Below are 17169 nucleotides of genomic sequence, written 5' to 3'. Positions count from 1 at the left end.
CTACGTTTGTTTCATATTTTGCAATAGTGGTTACGAACACTGGCGGCGGTGGCCGACAACTATGGCGCCACATGTGACGCTAATTTGGATCTCATGAAAGCTATCGCTGAAATAGAAACTCTTCGCGGAATGGATGCGAAACCTACCAAACATCGTTCCCGAACGTCTTTCGGAAGCTACTACGATAGAAAATACGCTTGCAATGCGCACACCCCCTTTTGATCGCTGTTTGACGCACGGAAAAGAAGACAATCATATGACGCAAGGCTAAGAAGACGACCTGCGCGAGATCATAAAAGCCGTGGTGCGAGATGAACTTCGCCGATTGATGTCGTTGTACCAGCCCCAAGTTTCCTCAATTTTCATCATTACTGGTCTCTATCGAACACCAAGGAGAACAAACTTTTGCTTCTGAGCTCTTGCGTCGGCAAGGCATGCTGGGGCCTCTCTTGCAACAGTGCCCACTTCCTTAGCTTCGGTGTGCTTTTTTTCTGTTGCGAGTGTGATACTCGCCCAGTGATACTCACTAAGTGACTAAGAATAATCTTTCAACAACCATCGGCAGTTCCCCATGTCGCATGCTTCCGACGGTGAGACATGGACGCTAGGTTTCTGTTTGCATTCCCCTCCCCCCCGACTATGCGTGCCCGTCGCCAGAGCCATTGCCATTCGGTTAGTGCCTCAGCTGCGTGGTTCGTGCCTACCAGAAGCTACGACGAGCTCCGACTGTCAGGCCCTGCAAGCAAACGCCACCAATATTTGAACTTGTGGTAGACGAGACGTGCCCCCTCATCAGCGGCAACTGCTAGAGTCATGGTCGCTCCTGCAGTCCATGTGCTGCCAGGCTCAACTGCGAGTTAGACGTTGCAATAATCAGAGCAGTTACAACAGGTGACCCCAGCCGAGTCATCACTAAGGTAACCAGTGTGTTCATTCGACACTAGCATGTCCCCTCTGCCCCTGACAACAGCTGACGAGCTCTTGAACTCCACAAGCTCCGCTATACGATGGCGCAACGATGACAGCTCCAATTGCGACGCTCTACGCGAGCATGCGCATCCAGCACTGAGTTCGCTATGAACGTACACTTCCGGCAGCCGCAACGCACTGCCGCATCCAGTGCAGATTTCAGCAAATGGTGGTGGAGAGCAAGAGTCGAGCATGACTGCTCCGACACCACAGCGCTTAGCTGCAGCTTTTCTGAAGCAAAACGCACATCCAACAACCACGAACACTGTGAGGAAGAAGGATAAGTCAAAGCACAGTCAGCCATCTGCTACAACGTAGCTCCCAGATTGGCCTGCGGTGCACGCAGTCACTGCAACCACGTCACAACTCCAGTGCACATAGAAGCTACCGCACAGGACCAGCAGGGTGGAAAGTTCTCAGCCGAGAGTTACAGTTCCAGCTCTGAACAATTTTACTCTAGTGTGCTCAAGGGGTGCCCGTTGACGTGCAAGGGCACTCGCTGCGTCTCCTGAGATTCCCGCTGACACAGCCGTAGCAGGGACATGTTTTATTCAAGCCGTCAAGACTGCACGGTGTCTAAATGCTCAAGTCGCACTTGATGCTGCCGTCTGCGCTATCATCAACATGTGGCGTCAGTAGTGTGCGAGTCAACAATCGCCTAAATATTTGGGCAGCCGATGTGCCTTCCTGCGTGTGCCCGGAAGGGCTTGTTGGTGTCACTGACCTCTGCGGCATCCACGTGTTTCGCCGAATTCCTACTGACCGAGGATAGATCACTTGGTAGCTGCACGATATGGAAAGTGACCTTGAGGGTCTAGAGCTGCTACGGCGCATTGAGTTGAACCTCAAGTAAGTGTCTTCCGTATGGAGCGAAAACGCAGTAACGCTGCAGATTGCTGCCTGTCTCGCCAGGGCACATGAGCCTCTTCAAGTTGTGGTGTTGAATGCACCCTGCTAGGCCGCACCCATTGCAGTGCATGAAGTGTGAACGCCTTGATCACGCAACAGCCACCTGCAGGTACGCAAAATGCTGCCTATGTTGTGGTGAGAGCAATCCCTCCCCAGAGAGCTGCGTTTCGAGAGCACCTTGTGTAAACTGTGGTCATAACCACACGGCAAACGCTACCACCTCTCGTAAATGACAAGAGGCATGTAAGATGGCAACCATCCGGGCCTTCTCTTCGGTACCGCTTTTCAGATGAGCTGCATGCATCAGGGTAGAGAAGGAGAATCGCCTACAGCTGTTAGGCCCACCTGTCAGTGCAGCCATCCGAACATATACATAGGCTACTTCTTGTGTATCACGCCCTGTACGAACTCCTGCCCTCCAGCAGGTCATGCATGTTCGATGCCTTCTAGTCTTGCTACCAGTGCTTCTGCCGTCACCCCTATACCGGGGCGCTTCCTGTCCAGGCCATGCGAAGCGAATGCGGGAGGATCCACGAGACGCCATCATCGCCTCACTGCAGCTCAGTCTGTGGGTGGTCGGCCAGCTTTTCCCATCGAACAGCCCATTGCAAGTCATTTGCATCTAGGCCAAAAGTTTGCAGAAAACTTCCTGCCATCATGGTTAGTCAAAGACCCAGCCGTCGTTCAGGCATTCTCCAATAGAATACCATCTGGTTGTGAATGCGGTACTTCGAATACAATCACCACTTGCTTCAACACGACTACAATGCGCATGTTTTGCAGGAAGTTCAGATCAACGCAAAGAGTTTACGGCTACCTGGCATCGTCGGTCACTGCAGTGCCACATTCTCTACTGTCTCCGGATGCTCTGATGAGCCATGCCTGGTGGGTGGCTACCCCCAACATGCTGCTGGATGAGCCTAGTACGTGCGTACCTCTATCCTACATATGGTTGTTCATGTTGGCGACCTCACAAGTGGCCTACTGGGGTGCTGTGCTGTAAGAGTGTGCCTAGGGTCCTGGAACGCCACTGTGGCCAGCTTTCATGTATGGCGCAAGAAACCTTGCAACACCTCCAGCCTTTTTCTCTAGTTGCTTGCCTGGGTAGTGATTTCCTCCTCTACGCGAATTGAACAGCCAGCTCACTGGCTTGGGTGAATGCAGCTGTTGGGCTCGTAGCTGAGCCGCTGCGCACGTCATCCTCCAAGTAGGGCAAATGGTTTTAAACACTGGTTAGTCCACCTTTGTGCGCAGTGGTTTTCGTACTGTTACTCACATTAGCGTCGCAGAAGACCTTTGTGCGTGCGCCTGGTTATTCAGTTCAGACACCTGGGCCTCAGATCACATTCCAATTTTTCTGAAGATCAACACTATGCCCACCGCCAAGAAACCTGTTTGATCTACAGTCAAGTTGGACACATTATGAATAAGTGCAACTCTTGCGGAGGGCGCCTATCAGCAATGTGTATACGACTGTGCTAAAGGGGCCACCGTCGTGTCGAGTACCAAGCCCGGACGTCCCGTTCCTAACCAGAAGCATCTGCAGTTGTGGACCATGTAGAAAAGGGCCGAACACACTATTAACTACAGCGCCACAACAAAAGAATAGATAGCTCTCAGGCCGCTCGACACTGTCTGTAGACGTCACGCAAACCGACGATAGAAACGAAGCTGGGAGGGTGTCTGCAGTAACATCTCCAGCTCTTGACGCAGTTGATTCATGTGGTGACTTCTACAATTGCTTCAGCGTGGGCAAGCCATCTGTCAGCCTGTAATGGCCATGACCATCTCATTGGGCTTCACGTCATTGCTCTCACGGACCTCATGTGTAGTGAATTCACAACGAGGTTACCAGGATTACGCCCAGAGGCCCGGCTCTTCGAAAGACCAGCATGTATACCCCTTATACAATACCTTTCCTTTACCCGCGAGATAGTGGCAGCCCTATGCAATGAATTATTCCTGCGTAATGAACTGACCACGTCTCTCCACTGCTCAAAGTGGTGAAGCACACAGGAAGTAGACGGAAATAGTTTTCAGATTTCTCACCATCTCGCTGACAGTGAGAAGGCCCAGCTGCTGGGCTACTTCTACGACATCTGCAACAGCGGCCGCTACAAGGGTCCTAGGTTACTGCCATCTTCGTGTATTTTTTATTGCGATGAAGACTTGCCTCTAAGGCATAATATTTTTGTTAAATGTGTGCTGTTAGGCTGGTGTTGTGTATGAAGTAAAGTACTGTCTTGTGGAATCTTTTTTAAGGTATCCAGTGGTTGTAACTGGCTTTGTCACTGTAGCGAAGGCCGGCTTGAGCGAAGTGACGGGAGGGGTCTGGCTGCAACTCTTTACATGTACATAAAAGTTGGTATATATCTGCTTGCATAGCAGGAGTGGGACAATACGGACACGTATCACCAACTCGTGAATGTTACCCGTTCCATGACGATACAACGGCTGGTGTAGGGGCGACCCCTGCCCGGAGCATCCTAAGCACAACTTCCTCTACCCTAGTAAGGTGAGGAGGGAAGAGAGCAGAAACACGGTAGAATGAGAGCACGTGTATCATCATCGTGTATCATCGTGCGATTCTCGTATGGTAGCTCAGATACAAAAAAAACACTCTCTGGCTACACCTATAGGCCAAGGCCCCAATAAATGAAAACCTGCCAAGACTGGCAGCGACGAAACACACTACCAACAAGGCCAGGCTTCTGCAGCGTAACGAGTCCCCTCACCGGCTGTTCCAGAAAATTAACATAGATGTACTCGGGCTGTTTCCAACGGCAACTTTTGGAATCAGATAGATTATTGCAGCTATGACTACTCTACCACCACGCTGAGACAAGGGCGCTGCCCAAAGGCAGTTTCTTGGAGGTAGCAAAGTACTTCGTCGAAAACATCGTCCTCCGTCATGCTTCCAGAGACGTCCTCATCGCCGATATAGATACGACATTTACTGCTGGCCTGACAGGCAATCTTGGCATACAGACAGACCATCCCCCACCGAAAACAGCGTACCACTCACAGATCAACGGTCTCACCTAGCAGCTCAACAAGGCGATTGATGACACACTGGCCACGTGTTACGCCATCCAACAAAAAAATTGGGACGCCACCTATCTATACGTGACCTTCGCGTACAACATGGCAGTGCAGGACACGACACAGGTGCCTCTATTCGCAATACCAACGGCCTATAGGCGGCACGCCTTGCAATCCAAAATGGCAGTGGAAGAATGATGAACCTGTGAACTCGCGTAAGAAAAGCTAAGACGCATGGACATACTCCCCGTGCTGCTTTTACCCGATGTACTCTTGATCGTCAAATGAGTGCATATCGAATCGAAGTACTTCCCCAACGAATAGGACCTGATAAATTTTAGCTACCTCAATTTTCGCATCAGTGAAAAGGGTGGTGGTTTGAGCTGATCGACCATGTATCGACGATGCTTTGCGTAATCCTTTGCGTGATACAGAAAACTGCGCGAACCAGAATTCACTTGTGAACTAAACGGTACCCGAGATCATTTGTGCCGAGTTCATCTGGCGGGTTTGCCGCAGTGGCAAGCCACTAGCGGAGAGCGTGGCGTCCTGGCTGCACAGGAACGAATGTTCAACGTAGCGATAGTTTGCGAACATATTACGACATCTTTACTTACGCTGTAAGCATCATCTACTGCTTCTTCACAGAACACAAGCACTTACCTTCCCAATAGAAAGCACTTGTGTAACAGCCAAGATCAGACTCTAACAGCGCGCAATTTTCTACACTCCGATGTATCAACTTTTACCAGCGCAATCGAAACGAAGATGGCGAAACGAATATACGCTACGCTATTCGCAACGTAAAAATTGCGAAAATTTGTCGCACAACAACGTCGTTCGGACAGTGCGAGTGAAGTGCATGGGAAGTTATTGTAAACTCTACTCGTGACTGCATTTTCGATGCTCTAATTAGGTCACTTCTGGTCGAGCTCAAGCGCGTTGGGGGCATATGGCACCTTGTCATATCATCTGTATTTGGGATACATTCAATGCACAAGAAAAAAGTATTGTTTTATTTCGAGCTCGCTAAAGATATTATACAACAAGTACAATCAAAATGACTTAGGAGCGTGAAAAACATAAACGCGCGACGATACGTGAAGTGCTACTCTCTGCTCGTGAGCTAGCAGCTGATTCTTCATCGTGGCTGTCGCTCGCAGCGCGTTGAATACCACCTACGTCTAGTGAGAAATCCTTGACGTCAAGGCGATTTCTTTGAACATCACTGCTGAAAGTAATCCAAGGAATTCTCTGCACCAAACTACTTCGTTAGCGCCAACAACGCGTCAATAACGACGCACAGCACAAACACTGCGTCATTAACCCGGTTGATCTGAGGTTGCAGAGATCAATTCGCTCCGACACCCGGGAAGAAAAGAATCGCTTGCAGTGCGCTGCCATCTATCAACGGGCGTAAAAAACAAGCGGCGCTGCGTAAGCCCTGGTTTGGAAGCGCACATTGCGAGGCTGCAATACTTTCCACGTACAATGAATGTTGAGGTATTCAATCACTACAAAAGCACTGACGAATGCTTTGAGCACATAAAACAAGGCGAGTAATAATTTAAATGTTCAGACGCTAACGTTTACCTATCCAAAGCGCCTGTGCAACTTCTCGCGATGCTGATATGTGTACTCTGCGAGCTATAATTAAAAGCGTAAAATGCCACGTATTCTCACGAATACTTCGCGTCTCCCGAGAAAGAATCAGTTTATCGTGTCACAGACGGTCCAGTATAATCACTGATTCATGAAATATACAGAGTGGTTTGTGTTCGTTTCTTGATAACGCGTTAACGATGCGGCTAGCACCGCCAAACAAGGCAGCATTGGGAGCGTGTGTCTACTGATCATCCATGAGAGGACGCTCTTGAATTCCGCTAGGTGGCACGACAGTCTATGAACATTGCGAAAGAGGTTTGTCTACCAAAGGAACGCAGACACGACGTTTGACGAGATGCTGCCGAACGTCGCTGATGAAGAAGATCTCAACGTCACTTTCTACATGCAGTGCGATGAAGAAGCTCGTGAACTCGCCCACCTGTGCATAAAATGTCAGCAGACGACGGACAGCCGCCGTTATATTTTTTAACGAAGGCTTCATGTAATACGGAGCTCCTCAGGTCCCCATTGCTGACCGATGTATGGCGTTCACTGCTGACTTGATTCAGGTAATCCTGAGGTACAGCGTGACAAGTCACCGCCAGACCACTGCCTACCAACCTCCAACTAATTGCCCCACAAGAGACCACCGAAGACATGCTGGCAATGTGCGTCGAGTCGAACGCAAGGCGAGCAATACGGCCATCCAAGAAACGAAAAAGATGGCACCGTACAAGTTGATCTATGCAAAGAGCCCGTGAACGACGCTCGATGCTATGCTCCCAAACGTTGCTGACGAAGGGAGCCTCCACGACACCACCTACCTCCAACGCGCTGAAGAAGCCCGTCATCTTGCCCAGCTGCGCATAAAAAGTCAGCAGACGATCGAAAGCTGCCGTCAGAATCTTCGACGAGGCTTCGTGGAATGTTGTCCAGTGACCGTGTTTGGATGTGGACGCTGATACACTGGTGTACACTCAGTGAAAAACTTCTGCGATGGTACTTGGGATCGTACTGAGTAGTCAATGTGTCTGATCAGTCGACGACGAGGGATTACGAACTATCAACGGCGAGAGTTCGTAATGCTCGATAGCATTACGTATCCTCAATGGTGCCACACATGACCTGAAGTCGTCCATGTCTTGGACTTCAAACCATTTTATGCACAAGTCATTTCATGCACGGGTCTTAGGACTGTTTTAGATGCGGAGCATCTAATACTCGAGGCTTGTAGTGCGGCGCCGTCCGCAAGCTTCCTCCTCCTTCTTCCACCATCTGTGCATCCCTTCCTCCTCTACACGCCGCGCGCGCTTCACTCCTCCACCATATGTGCACCCTTCCTCCTCTACACACCGCGTGCGCTTCTCCTCTTCACGAACATTCGCTAGCTGTATAATGTAGCGCGCATGCGCCGTCACGCTTCGAGAACATCGGCAGCTGACGCGTGCGCATGCGCCGTCGCGCTTCGAGAACATCGGCAGCTGACGCGCGCGCATGCGCCGTTGCGCTTCTCCCCCTTCTCGAACATTCGACAGCTGACAGTGCATGCGCGGTCGCGCTGTATATATACTCAAGGTCGGCGCTCGCTCGCTCAGTTGCCGCTCGTCGGTTGGTTTGTACGGCGCGTCGACGTCCAAGGTCGCAGTGAAATGAATTCCAACGAATCCACAAACACAATGATCGACGTCCCTTCGACCAGCGCCGCCCTTTCACATACGTGTGTACGTGTTCACTCATTTAACACCCCCTCCTACAACCACGTTAACCAATTTAGCCATCGACCCAAGTAAGTCGCAATTTAACACCCCGTTAACCAATTATATGCTCCGCATCCTCCTCAGTGTTCCCCCGAGGGAAGCTGCGGGCAATTTTTTTGTTGTTGCTGTTGTTATGACTTGCAGATCAAGGAGACAGTGATCTCTGCAAGAGACAGTCATTGGCGAGTCCTGCTAACGTGGTCCGCGTCCTGCAGCAACGCGAGAGGCGTCCGTGCTCCCCACATCAAACGCGCTTCGGCGTCGCTAACATGAGCAGCCGGCGTCGGAGAAGAAGCACATGCACGGCGAGGATATAAAAGGCACGTCGCGGATTCACTCAGTGCTCTCTCTGCCCCGCCATGGTGGTCTAGTGGCGAAGCTACAGGTACTCGGCTGCTGACCCGCAGGTCGCGGGATCAAATCCCGGTTGTGGCGGCTGCATTTCCAATAGAGGCGGAAATGTTGTAGGCCCGTGTACTCAGATTTGGGTGCACGTTAAAGAACCCCAGGGGGTCAAAATTTCCGGAGCCTTCCACTGCGGCGTCTCATAATCATATGGTGGTTTCGGGGCGTTAAACCCCACAAATCAATCAATCAATCAGTGCTCTCTTTCTGGCCTTCGCGGGTCCTTTCGCGTGCCATGTAGAGGCGCGCCTGTGCGCCTGCTTTGCCAAGTATTGTAAATATCAATATCAACAAATAGTCAGTCTTTTGTGTGAGCAAGAAGCCTCGCAAGAGTTATTTCTGTCCCGGCGCATGGTTGTCTGTCTATGCCCCGCTCTTCGGTCACATCAGTAGTATCGCTCGTACTTATTGTTTGCTTTCTTACTTTACCTTTAAAGTGGAAGCATTCCTTAGCGAACTTCGGCAACTTTGAGCGTATCTATCTATCTATCTATCTATTTATCTATCTATCTATCTATCTATCTATCTATCTATATATCTATCTATCTATCTATCTACCTATCTATCTATCTATCTATCTATCTATCTATCTATCTATCATCTATTTATCAATCTATCTATTTATCTATACACCTATCTATCTATCCCCTACGCTTTTAGCTCTCCCAGCCGGTTCGATAATGCTTTCAATACCAATCTTGGCATGGCATAACATGACTGTATTACGAGCATACTTGATTGATCTTAACGTGAAAATCTTGACATGTATTATATAAATGTCAAGATTTATATTTCACAATCCGACTGCCCTTGCGGTGGCTTCGTTTACATGACATGTTGCAAAACTGGTATAGTATGAGATGATTCCATGGCGAACACAAGCGACAGACCCTAACATAAACATCATGACATGCGTGTCACATAAGAACATGACTACGTGCCATGCTCATGACGCGCTCGCGGCTGTTTCGCTAGCGTCCCGTATACCAAATTTGGTATTACAGTACGTGAATGAATGAGAAAGGTATGCGACTGGTGCAAACATGACAATCGTGAGATGCGTGTCATGTAACAAGATGACTACCTGCCACACTCATGACGCGCTTGCGGCCATTTGGCTAGCGTCACTTATACCAAATTTGGTATTACGGTACGTGATTGGATAACGAAGGTATGTGACTGGTGAAAACACGATAATCATGAGATGCGTGTCATGTGAGAACAGGACATCAAGCCACAGTCAAGGTGCCAATACATTTCGGCACTCGTTTTGTCCCGTCACGCCAGCGTTGCCATGCAAGACGCTGGTCTTGCCATATACCTGCAGGCACTCGCCGCCCTGCGTTGCTTCGACGCGTGCGCGTTTCAGCACGTCCGGTGGCCCTCAGTCACGAAATGAGGCAATACTGTCTGAATAACGCATCAGCGCGAAATTCATCATGTCGCATTTCGCACCAGTTGGCGCTGGGCCGCGCCGATGGATGCTGGTCGTGCCGGTCGAGCCTGCCGTCAGATTATAAAGTGCTCACGTTTTGCTAACGTAGCACCTCTGCGGCTAGCGTTCGCGCGCGTCAGCGTTACATTGTAGTATATTGGGCTCTTAATGGTGCGCTCGGGGCAGTTTCGATAGCTTCACATATACCAAATTTAGTTTTATATGACGTCAATGAATTTAGAACTAGCTCCACATATACTATATGTGGTATCACGTGACGTGAATAGGTGATGAAGGTAAACGACATATCGAGACATGATAATCATAACACGGAAGTCTTGTACGGCACAATTTACCCTCACCTCGTAATGTTGTGCTGATTTTAATGTGACATATCAACCTTCCTTATTCGTGTTTCGCATATCATTCATTCCCACTGTATGTACGTGGGATGTGCCAATTATTTATTGTACTTTCGTGATTGGTAGAAAAATTTGGAAGATGCCTTTTTAAGAGCGGCCTATAGCCACACTCCCTATAGCCACACTCCCTATTTATGTTTTGAAATTGCCCCATTAAAATTTAAGTAATGTTCAGCGCCAACCGCACCTGTCGTGTTCGAGATGTTGTGTTAAGATCAAGCATTTGACGCGAACATTACAGATTATTCTAAAACTTACGCGGCCGCCAGCGATACAACGGCACAATTATAAAAGGCTATGTGCCTCGCCGCTTGTCAGTTGCCATTGTTTATTGCTGTTTTTTACTTTTCGTTGACTGGCCACAAGTTTGTTTCTTCGTTGCTGTAACGACCCCATGACAAAATACTCTTTATAAATGTTTGAAATTTCTTAGTATTTCACAAAACAGCAACGCCCACATGTTGTCAAGCTTAAATGCGCATCGAAGTTCCAGAAAATCAGCCAAAATACTTCTAAAAGTAAAACCATCATAACTAACTAATCTGAAAAATTTAATTTCTTTCCTTACATCAAGTACATTGTTCAATATCAAATATTTCTTTAGTGTTCTTGCGCATTGAAAAAACATGAAATCAACGAGATAATCAAACTGCGAATAGCAAAATAAACACTACGAATTGACCGCAGTGGAGCCGAAGCCATCTTAGTTAGTGCCATTGCAAATATATAGACCTTTTATTGAGTGAACCTGACGAATGGAAAAATGAAATTTACAATGTCTGCCAGTGGAAGGTTGGGCAAGCCAATTTGATGGCACAGTCGTATTATTTTATTTGTACAAAGCTTAAATTATTGCAACGCTCTCTCCAGTGGTATGATGAGATAGTGAATACACCTTTAAATAGAAGAACTGAAAAATGACGCTGGATAAAGTGATTTTAAGTGTTCGTTACTTTCACTGATAAGATTAGAAAAGCTGTTGATTCTGGTGAATTAGCTGGAGCATCGCTCATTGACTTAACCAAATATTTCGACTCAATTAGTCACCGCATTCTGGAAGCCGAACTCACGGCCATTGGATTTGTTGGACCAGCCCTAACACTCCACAACAGTTACCTCTGTAAAAGACCGCAGGCTGTTTATGCTTGCTCTACTTTATCAGATTTTTTACTACTATCAGGGTGTTCCTCAAGGGTTTAATCTTGACACGTTTTTATTTTTTATTTACTTGAATGACTCTCCCTTCCAGTTAATAACTCTCAGCCTTTCCTTTGCGCCGATGACACTACAATACTAGCCACCGATAAATCAATTGACTCTTTAAAGGTAAATTACAAAGATGTATAAATAAAATCTTAAGCTGGTGTCTCATGACCTACCTCAGTATTCACCCAAAGAAAACTAAGTTCATGATATTCCACTTAGCTAACAAGGTTATTCCCTCCCAAATTTCCAATAAACTCAATGGCTCACTCATTAACCCTGAAACTGAAGGCTCTTTCTTGGGAATCATTTTTGGCAGCAACCTAAAATACTCTAATCATGTGACTCAATTGTGCAAGAAACTAGCATTTGATGTCAGGATTCTAACCAGAGCTCGTAACTACTTTAGCACTTCACCTCTAATCAAGTTATATTATGCTTTTATTTACAGCCATATTAACCACTGCATCACCACTTGGGCAAACACATATCTCGCCCACTTATCTCCCTTTCAGCACATTCAAAACGAAGCCGTCAGACTAATGACTTCAGTTCGTATCGTTCTAGTGCATTATCATTACTTTGTCACTTTGAGATACTTTATACTGCTAGTTTATTTTAGTATCACCTCATTTTCATGCTCTTCAAGTCATTGCACCATCTTCTCCCATCAAGCGTATTTTATCCTAATGCTTTGTATAAATATAAATGTGCTAGATTCGCTTCAAATGGAAATCTTTACTACCTACTATTATTTTTAGTCACCACACTGCATAATTCACAGCGTTATCAATATGGAATTCCTTGCACTCTCACATCAAACACTACTTGATAACTGCCTTATTTAAAAATTAATTGTATTGGTATTTGTTTAACTACAAGATGTTTTTATCGTGCTATAATATTTATTCCACTCCTTTTATTTCTTTCCTGGTTAGTGTTGGTATTATCAATATACTCATCTCAGTATTTTCACTTTTATTGCTAATTGAGTAGATTTTGTAATCCCATTTTGAACAGGAGGTCCCCCTGCAGCCTTGTGCTTTCGGACCTTTTCCTGTATATATACTTTGTATGCTGTTCCCTTTTCTGTACTAGTAACTGAAAAATAAACTTGAAACATGAAACTTGTTATACTGCGTAGCAGCTTACTGCTTCTCTGAAAAAAAAAGTCTTGTTTGTCTCTTGATAATAAGAGCACATAACATTTACCAACTCGTCAGGCTCAAAGTGTGTTCAATGGAGCGCACAGCATTACATGTATCATGGCTCGCTAAGCACTATTCACTACTTATTATTATTTTCATTGGTAGTGCAAGCAAGCTAAGCAGTTTTAGTGGACTCACTCTGAACGCTAGTGTTTGGTAAGCTTTCGGAATAGAAAAACACGTACCCGGTTTTCGGAACGAAAATCTCCATAATCCACGTGTGAGTGCATCACGCATCGATGTTGCTGCAACATAGTTGTTCGCACATAAAATTTTCCAATGCGAATAAAAGTCCACAAGCTTTACAGCTATAACTAAACATTTCTATTTGTTCTGACTTAGTGCTTGTAAACACGAGCGCTAAACCAGAACGTGGCTGCGAGGACAAATGCGCGAAAATTTGCGGTGTCTTCCTTAGGCAAAACAGGAAGAAATGAAAGAGCTCTAATACCTTCCGTCAGGCTAAACGTACATTTGACGTTTCTTTCGAAATAGTGGCGTAATTCAATGGAAAAAAACTAAGCTCAATTTTTCTTAAATCTAGCAAGGAACACTCTTCCATGTATTCGCCGAATAGCTTCACCAAAGCGCTTATAGGCTCGCGAAACGAATGCCACATTTTTTGATGTGGCATACGACTTACAAAATTGTCTCACACTTACAGCGCATTGTCCATTTTTCGCCGTGGTTGTTTAGTGTTTGCTACTCTTTCAGTTGGTTCAGAAACTATGAGTACCTTGCGCTTTCGTTTGATCACTTGGAACCTACCTAGTGAATGAGGTGACGATGGTTCCCTTAAGCTGCTGAGTGGAGCTATTTGCTGGTGATCCTCTGAACCTTGTTGTAAAGAATACACTAAGCTCGACTTACTACTAGCTAGTGCGTTGGAAGCTACGTGAATAAATGCCTCCCCACTCCCGTTTATAAAGAGAATATTGAAGCAATGCGAATGCATTGCGTAGCGTCCATCGCCTTTCGCTTCGCAAGTGAGAACCCAGCGTTAGAAGAATGTTTTCTTTTTTCTTCTTATGCCACGCAGCTCATAGTGCCGTTCGCTGCACGTGGCGTTTTTCTGTCGTGAGAAAGGTGGCATGCATTTTGAGCTCTAGTAGCTAGATCGCACGGTTAAAACACACTGCACAAACGTTGGCAGCGCAAATGCTACAAACGCGTTTTAAACACACTTCGTTGAGGTGAAGGAAGTCACGTTTAAGTCATGGATGGGGGAGGGGGGCTCCGGCTGTTAGGGGCGAGGATATGCGCGCATGCCCGCAGCTGTTGCCGACTGCTATCGATGCCAAAACGTGACTGAGGGCTCCAGCTGATAAACACGTGCGCGCCCTCAGGTGTTCCTAGGGGAGAGGGCTGTGGACGAATCAAGACGGACGCCTGACATAGCCTGACTTAGAAATGCAATCACATTTAAAAGAGGTATGACAAGGCGGCAAGAATATTCGGCCAGCAAGGCACGCACGTCAATATCTATGACAATTCCTTAATTTTTTCTGTTTTTGCGAGTTTCATTGTCAACTCCTTGCAATCAAGAGCTTCTGCGTGACTCTCGGTGCCATTTTGCAGTGGCCATAGCGAATATACAACTGGCAGTGCCTAAGGGAGCCAATGGACGCCAGACTCAGGAGGTTTGCAGATACGCAGCGCCGCCTACCGACGCAATTTAATGTAGCGCAAAGCCCAACTTAATTGCACAGTTCGCTGCGCGACCAGGTGCAAATAATGCGTACAAAACAACGATTGAGCTAAATATCAAGTGCTGAATATTGGGTGTATTCGTGCATCGAACACTTTAAAAAAAATGCCAGCATATCCACGGGGTGAATGATGGAGATTGGGGTGAAGCATGCGTTCGTCCATTCGTTCTTGCTTCCGTCGGTCCATGCGTCCGTCTGTGTGACCGTCCGTGCGTCCGCACGTTCATCCGTACGTCCGCCCCTGCATTCGTCCACGCGTCCGTTCTGCGTCTGTCCAAGCGTCCATCCCTCTGTGCAGCCATCCGTGCATCCGTCCATGCATCTGTCGGTGTGTCCATTCGTCCATCTAGTCAACATGCAAATTAACACCATCTCGCATCTTTTCATCATATATTCCGCATATAGAAGCACCGCCATCCAGTGGACATTCTAAGGGTCCAACGAGAGGTCGCACACGCACACTTTCTTACGGCTTGCGCTTAGTGTCTTCTTCCCACATTGAACCACCTCGAGTTCATGGTATATACTAGTTCACTGTATTCATGGCACTTCGGCCCAACGCTCGCTAAACGTTTCAAAACCAAGGAAGTTACGCCCAGCGAGTATCACGTAGCAACCCTTTCTTGTCAGATAGCGATCAATGTACATGCCAATAGCTGCTAATGGGGATTGAGAGAGAGGAGAATTCGGCTTTTAGTTAACGCGCACGCTGCGAATTTTTCATTGTTCAACAACGCACAGGAGAAATCTTCCACCGGCACCATCTTGCAGGTCAAAGCGTAAGACATGTTAAGCACTACTACGAGGGACGAACGGGTGCCGCTTTCATGAGCTTGGCCCCTAAAAATAGCAGTATATCCACGGGATGAATGATGGAGAGTGGAGGTTTGCATCCGTCCGTCCATGCGTCCGTCTGTGTGGCAGTCCATACGTCCATCCGCTCCTCCGTACGTGCGTCTGTTCGTGCATCCACACGTCCGTCAGTGCGTCCGTCCCTGCGTTCGTCTATGCATCCGCCCCTGCATCCATCCATCCGTTCGTGCCGCCAACTTTGTGTCTGTCCACGCATCTGTCTGTGTGTCCATTCGTCCATGTAGTCAGCCCTCCAAGTACCACCATCTCGCATCTTTTCATCATATATGCGTCCGTCTGTGTGACCGTCCATGCGTCCATCCGCCTGTCCATGCGGGCGTTGGTTTGTGCATCCGCACGTCCATCCGTGCGTCCGTGCCTGCGTTCGTCCATGCATCCGCCCCTGCGTCCGTTCATGCGTCCATCCGTCCGTGCAGCCATCTGTGCGTCCGTCAATGCATCTGTCTCTGTGTCCGTTTGTCCATCTAGTCAACACTCCAAGTACCATCATCTCGCATCTTTTCGTCATATATTGCGCATATAGAAGCACCGCCATCCAGTGGACATTCCAAGGACTAAATAAGAGGTGGCACACGCACACTTTCTTACGTCTTGCGCTTCGTGTCTACTTCCCGTCTTTAACCACCTCGAGTTCATGGTATATTCTAATTCACTGTATTCATGGCACAGCGGCCCAACGCTCGCTAAACCTTTCTAAAACTATGGAGGTTACATCAAGTGAGTATAACGTAGCAACCCTTTTTATGGAGGCAGAAATGTTTTAGGCCCGTGTGCTCAGATTTGGGTGCACGCTAAAGAACCCCAGGTGGTCGAAATTTCCGGAGCGCTCCACTACGGCGTCTCTCATAATCATATGGTGGTTTTGGGACTTTAAACCCCACATATCAATTAATCAATCGTAGCAACCCTTTCTTGTCAGATAGTGCTCAATGTACATGCCATTGGCTGCTAATTGCGAATAAGAGACAGGAGAATTTGGCTTTTTGTTAACCCGCACGCTGGGAATTTTCATTGTTCAACAACAAACAGGAGAAATGTCCCACCAGCGCCACCTTGCATGTGAAGGCGTGTATGTTTACGCACTATGGCTACGACGAGGAACGAACAGATGCCTTTCTAAAGAGCTTCGCTCCTAAATAAGCTATGAATTTTTATCGGCTAGTCGGACGCGTCATCAAACCACCATGGAGTGCGTTCTGGTTCACTCGGTAGAACGACGGCGAAAACAACATTAGATGCAACAGCTCATCGCTCTTCGAAAAAAGACCCCAGTCGATGGTACTGCTGCGTTGTTAATTTGCACGGACGTAAATGATTTCAGTTTTACTGTTTTCCGCAGCTTTCGTGAAGCGGAACGGTGAGAGGGCTGGATACGGACCATTGAGAGCGTGTTGGGTAGGCGAATTACTCGCGTTCTCCACAGCCCTTCGCATGAGAAAGTGTGATAATGGAGTTCTGCATTTATTCTTTTCATTAGCTTTGATGGAGTACTGGGGTAACTTTCAATATAAAGCTTAACAGAGGCTCGGTCCGCGGTGCGCGCCTTGCAGCAGTAGACGGGTGACGCGTGAAATAAACACCTAAAGTACCGCGTCCTACGAAAATATAAAGTTACACAGCATTACGCCAGGG

General features: G+C 47.4%; 1 protein-coding gene across 1 annotated transcript in view; it reads right to left on the bottom strand.

The window, feature by feature from the left end:
• The window catches only part of LOC119165864 (uncharacterized), a 66958-nt gene that overhangs the window by 3977 nt on the left and 45812 nt on the right, over positions 1-17169 (bottom strand). Inside the window, exon 8 of the mRNA XM_075872083.1 lies at positions 13141-13200. Within this exon, the coding sequence (XP_075728198.1) occupies positions 13141-13200 (60 nt within the window). The remainder of the gene's footprint in view (positions 1-13140; positions 13201-17169) is intronic.

The sequence above is a fragment of the Rhipicephalus microplus genome, chromosome 8, assembly GCF_043290135.1.
Source record: "Rhipicephalus microplus isolate Deutch F79 chromosome 8, USDA_Rmic, whole genome shotgun sequence".
NCBI classification, from domain to species: domain Eukaryota; kingdom Metazoa; phylum Arthropoda; class Arachnida; order Ixodida; family Ixodidae; genus Rhipicephalus; species Rhipicephalus microplus.
This window is presented reverse-complemented; position numbering and strand designations above follow the sequence as displayed.